The 6264-nt window shown below is 38.0% G+C and overlaps 1 protein-coding gene across 1 annotated transcript; it reads right to left on the minus strand.

Moving 5' to 3' along the window:
• Positions 1–1903: 1903 nt before the first annotated feature.
• Positions 1904–4965, minus strand: timm21 (translocase of inner mitochondrial membrane 21). The gene is made up of 6 exons (XM_026179643.2): positions 4471–4965; positions 4006–4068; positions 3823–3920; positions 3624–3697; positions 3415–3520; positions 1904–2264 (listed from the first exon to the last, which is right to left on the minus strand). The coding sequence occupies exons 1-6, from the start codon at positions 4757–4759 to the stop codon at positions 2172–2174; spliced, it is 723 nt and encodes a 240-aa protein (XP_026035428.1). The 5' UTR covers positions 4760–4965; the 3' UTR covers positions 1904–2171.
• Between the last annotated feature and the right edge of the window lie 1299 nt (positions 4966–6264).

Raw genomic sequence — 6264 nt, forward strand, 5'->3', positions numbered from 1 at the left:
AAACACCTAAATCTGTCTGTTTTTAGATGATTTACAGACGTGTAATATAAAGCTACGAGACTCATATCTCAGCAGCAGCACTGACGCAGAAACAGTAATAAAAAGCGACATTTCCAAGATAACTGCTACAACGATTTACTGGGGGTCCATCACAAATTCCACTATTTCCGAGGGTCATGGAACGTAGCACGAGTTCTAGGGACGATTGGGTACACATGGGATACAGTATTACACAAGAATGAGATCAGTGCAAATATTTGGAAGCATAAACCCATTAAACGCGAGATTTATAGAGGTTTTTATTCGTGCTGACCTCCAGCAACAGTATCTCGGACGTAAGAAGATCGAAGCTGTTAATCAAACTTTGTTCCCTTGATAGAAAAATGCATATATACTTTGGATAAACTGGATTTACGAAACGCCTCTTGCTGTAACTCTGTGAAATATCAATATTTTCTGTTTTTGCTCAATAGATGGGCTCAGTTCCAAATTATAGGGTGATAAAAAGCTTTATGGATATATGACCGCCTCTGAAAGCCTAAGGGAACATTTAATGGTCTGGTTTGTCTCTAATTATTCCCTGCTTTTGCTTTTTTATCCTGTTTAATCCAGGCCTGTGACATTAGCACTGTTTTGAAGTTAAAAATAATAGAGGGAAAACAGACTAAATTCAAAGCAATCTTGCTAGCCATTGCTTAAAATGAGACATTAAGTTGAGACAAGTTTTAATATTGGTTTATTATTACGGTTTCCACATTCTATATGGAAAATACTTGCAAAAATGTAAAAAAGGGCACGTCATGCAGTACATAGCTCAATGCGTTACCTCCATCTAGTGGTGACTGTTTCATACTTCATTTCTAAAAATGTAATTCTGTACACAACAAATAAACTAAACTTGACAGGAAAGCATCCATAATATTTTCTAGACCTGTATTTTATGTATATAAAAAAAAAGAGCTTAACATGTAAAAGATGTGTTAAATTGTCATTGGACCTTACACCCCAAAAACAACTTCCAAATGAAGGAAGAATTGTAGCTCCAATGAAAATTATCTCTACAATAAACAAGAGCACTCGAGAGAGTGCAACTCCCCTAGAAGGACAAAGGCTACGCTAAAGCATGGTTGTTTTATGATGTTTTATTACAACAAGCTCACATCAGCCTGGTTTTATTAAACTTGCTAACTTTAGCCGGCTTTTAATACACACTGACGTCAGCCTGGTTTTATTACAGCACCCTGATGTGTGACCTTTAACCTTGAAGCATTACATACTAAAATGATGTATTTTTATTATCTTTGGCTGTACAAGCTATAGAAACCTGAGATTTTAAGATATAGTTATGCAGTGTGTGAGTTTGTAAAAATTTATGGGGTCATTGTAACGCTGTAGGGCATTGTACTGAAAAAGTTAATGTGTTGTAGAGCTCTGTCCATGCGCTTTCATATGAAGTATTACTCAATATAGTTCCTTGAATTACACCCCCGCCCAAAGATTAACTTTGACCTTGGAGGGCTTACAATGAAGGTCCCCCAATGAAGGTCTGATCTATTGTTGAGAAGTTTGAAGCCAAAATATAGTGGGTAATATAAAGTTTTTACTGAAGTTCACATTTGATGTGAACTAAAATGAAAACAGCTTAAGCTGCTATTGGTATCTGCCATCGAACAAGATTTGAAAATGATATCTTGAAAACTGACTGCTAACAACAAACAGAACTTATTACATACTTCCTTCCCTGGGAGGGTCCAAAACACAAACACACACACACACACACACACACACACACACACACACACACACACACACACACACACACACACACACACACACACACACACACACACACACACACACACACACACACACACACACACACACACACACACAGCTTCAGTTGTATGTTTGTTCCCAAGTGTTTTATTTTATTCAAAATCAAGATCACAATCTAGTAAAAAAAACAAACATTTATAAATTAGTAGCACGGGGCAATGTGATCCTTTGATCTCTGCTTTGCAAGGCTCTACACCAAATGCTACACCAAAGCTGTAATTGTTTAACAGCCTCTGACACTATGTGAAGGTCAATTCTCCAGCTTTTTTGTCCAGCAACACATCTAACACACACTCCTCATGCTTCCATAACGCTGAATCACACATCTAAGGTCCTTATCTGTTATCTTCCACAATTATAGTCCGTCTTGGGTAGACATCCATGTCCACAAATATATAACGAAACTCATATTTTCCAGTTTCAGGATTCTGTAAAATCAACAACAAAAAAAAACTGGTTGATTAAACACATATAAAAACATCAGCGATGTGACGGCCATCACATATGAAACTAGGTAAAGCTTTAGGAAGACACACAGTGCCACTTACTGGGGATTTACACTTCAGTGTGAAATCTACCCATTGAAGCCGTTTTGTAACTGGAAAATCCTCTGAAACTCTATGACGTAACCTGACATGCACCTGAATCTAACTACACGTCACAGCCCGCAACCACTGTGATTGGTCTGTCCAGTACAGCCGATTTCTTCTGTGCATTTTTGGGAATACTTTTTTGCCACGTTTTTTCAATTTAACTGTGAGAGAACAACAATCACTGCCTCAATATAGGGAATAATAATTACAACATCAACATAAACTTACCCGTAATACACCCGCACAAGCATAAATGCTGGCAACAACGAGCCTACGATAGGTAGGCTACATTGTAGGCCCCACAAAAGCATCTTTTCCACTAGCACCTACTCGGCTTATCTCAATTTGAAAATTACTCAATTTTCTATTAGATGGTAGTACTTGTTACTAGGTACTTTTTGAGTACCTATTAGTCTGGATTTCCAAGCGAGCTGAGTCAAGCTGAAAATATGACATCAATAGACCACAAGCCACTGATTGAGCAGAGGGTGACATCACTGGGTGAGTCATGAGAGCAACTCCTTCATAAGAACACAAACCAACAGCTTGGTCCAATGATGAGATGCAGAGTTTTAGCATCAGTTTGGTAGCAGGTAAACAATTGGCTTGATGCCCTCCTGTGTCAGAGGTGTGTAGAGGGGCGGTTCAGCGGGCTCGGGGGCAATGGCAGGGTGGCTGGCTAATTATGCTCTCCCTAGTTAGTGACGACAGAGGAGTGCAGTGCTGCTTCACACCTCCATTTTTGCATTGTGTTTGTGTCACATACAAATAACGCCAGGGGACTTCCAGGTCGCCTTGCTACAACGATCCCACCTACATCGAGGTGGTACTCAAATATGATTAAAAATGACCGAAACTGAATAGAGCAGAGTCGAGTTGAGTAGGTGCTAGTGAAAAGACACAAAACATTCACCGCAGAAATGTCAATCAGTGCTTGTGCATGTATGTATTTCATAAGCTGGCTTTTGAGTGGCAGAATACCAACCTCTTTAGACTCTGTATGCACTGTCCCCTTCACTCCCGGCTCTGAGCCCTCAATGTAAAACTTAAGTCTCATATGCTTCATTCCATCCTTCAGGTACTCGATATGACTGAGGAGAAGAGACAAAGACTGCCATTATACATGTTAAGGCTACCTTAACTAAAAGCGGGCTTTGTTGCTGAACTTGTTTGACTAATTAACAAAACACCAACCTGACTTGCTGCCTCCTTCCTCGACGGGTGGTCTCCCCGTAACATTTGATTGGCTCACCAAATGCACCAATTACCTACATTTTCAATAAACAAGAAACTTTTTATATGACCTCATAAGATCATCAAGAGGACCTTAAATACTGAACTGTAACATTGTTAGCCTGGTCTCATGTTTGACAGTCACTAATATCGTTCATACCTCTGGGTGTGACTTGACTTTATCGAAGGCTCTCCCATACACTTTATTTGGACTCGCGGATGCAAACAGCTCTTGGAACACCACATACAGCAGCCCACCTGACAACACACACAGACGTCATTTCAAACAGGATGATGAATTGCTTGGGTTACGACTGCAGCTTTTTAATTCCGCTGTATTCACCTGTCACTCCAAGCCCGATGAGTACCACGATCAGGTAGGTGAAGTCCCTGCCAGCTTCTTTCACTGGAAGGCATTCAGTGTGGAGGGTTATTATGCAACAGCTGTGCATAGTTTTCATTTATATTAGGCAAAGTTAGAATCTCACTAATAAAGGCAAGTGTTTGTTCAGTTATTCAGTAAATAAACTCCTGGGTCATTTTAAGATATTTCCTCTGCTGCTGGTGATAATCAGAGCGATTGATTGCGATTATAAATACAATAATTGTGTATATTTTTGTCCCAAAACTGCTGCTGCAATGAAATAAATCATTGCTTGGTTAAATATAGTACATTTTCTTCACAGTGCCTACGGACAAACCCTAATGGTTTGCTTTGAAAATAGCAGGCTATCATGAAACTACGCTCCTAATATCTGAGTACATATGAGCACGACTTAAATCCTTTTTATTTCCTCGCCTTGCATACCTTTTTGTGCAGCTGAAGGCTTTGGACTCCCACTCTGGAACTTGGAGACTGACCTGTCTCGGTCCTCGGGGCTGCTTTTATTTCTGGCTGTAAAGTCGAGACAAATACCCCGCCGTCTGTGTGTTTGTATTAAGCAGCTTAGCACAGGCGAATTAGCCTCTAGTCCACTGTGGAAGGCCAGTCTTGATAATGTTGACACTCTCCTGTGCGTATGGATAAGCACGCTGACCTGTGGTGCTCTGTGCTGCAGATTTCGGTGCAGGACCTTCAAAACCTGAATATAAGCCATGATTTGATTTGAGCGAGCCCCTTCCCAATATCGCAGAACTACACTAACCAGCCTACTGTGTGGTTTAAGTAGACAAAACGGACTTAGTATACATGAATTCACAGCACTAAACTAACCCAAAACACTGGGCAACAGGACTGGTTAAAGTCAGTCACCGGATTTGTGCTTCACCGGCGCACAATATTGCCGTCACTCACCGTTAAAGCGACAGCGCAGCAATGAAACGTCACTCGCTCTTCATCATCGTCTACAGCGAAAACGTCTTCAACAAAATAAAATAAAAAGTTCCAAAAAAAATCTTTAAGAAAAAAAAATTACCGTTACAACTAGAGAATGCATTTCCTGGAGAAAATGCAGTGTGAATGCTGATACATGAATATTTGTTTGTTTTTTAAAGTGCTGAAATATTTGGGAAGGTTGTTAAATTTAACTGACATACACCAAATCTTTCACCTATAAGCCAAAGTGCAGAAATGTTGAAAGCTGAAGTTCACACAGAAGACGAAGTTTCAAAGTTGCAAAGTAACTGAATATCTTCAAAATGTACATTAGAAAGAAAAAAACTGAGTAATGACCAAAGAAAATTTAGAGTCAGAAAAAATCAAAATGAATATTAAAATCTCATATTCTTTAAATCACTTTAAGAGTGGAATTATGTTTTTTAAAGGTCTAAACACAAGAATCTCAAATAAAAAAAATATTTGCAAAACATCTGCTGTGTGTGTGTGTGTGTGTGTGTGAGTTTCAGCAAGTGAGTGAATTACCATGTAAGAGGGACATCAAATGAGCAGGTAAATTAGTTTTTAATAGCTGTTTTTTTGTTGTTGTTGTTGTTGTTTTTAGATCTGCAGATGTCTTGCTGCAGTCTTCACACAATGGGAAGTGTGTTAATTATGAATGTATTTGTCAGTTTTGGAGGTAAGTTGAATTTATTTGCCACAGACACTGACAAAATCTACTGCAATTTACTCCTGACTCCATGCACTCTGACGTGAACCTTGGAATGCATAATTTCATACTTCAGTTAATGGTTGTCATGTCCAAATGGTCCAAATAGACTCTGGAGCATTAGAAGAAGCTTTAGAGTAATTTTTCAGAAATTAGAAGTACAATAAAAAAGGTCAAAACTTAAAAAAAGGGAAATTTGATTGGAACAGGTTTTGATTTTATTCACATATTACACAGCTGTGTTGCTGGCTATGGAACGCCAGGACTGCCATAATGAATTAATTAAATACACCATTAAATAATTAATTAAATGTGGCAATAATTAATTAAAATTGGAATTAATTAATTAAATAAATAGTTATGACACATGTAATGAATTAATTATTGACACATTTAATTAATTATTTATGTATTTCACATTTTAATTAATTATTGACACATGTAATTAATTAATTATTGACACATTTAATTAATTATTTATGTATTTCACATTTTAATTAATTATTGACACATTTAATTAATTATTGACACATTTAATTAATTATTTAATGATATAT

The sequence above is a fragment of the Astatotilapia calliptera genome, chromosome 9 (genome assembly GCF_964374335.1).
Source record: "Astatotilapia calliptera chromosome 9, fAstCal68.1, whole genome shotgun sequence".
Classification (NCBI taxonomy): Eukaryota; Metazoa; Chordata; class Actinopteri; order Cichliformes; family Cichlidae; genus Astatotilapia; species Astatotilapia calliptera.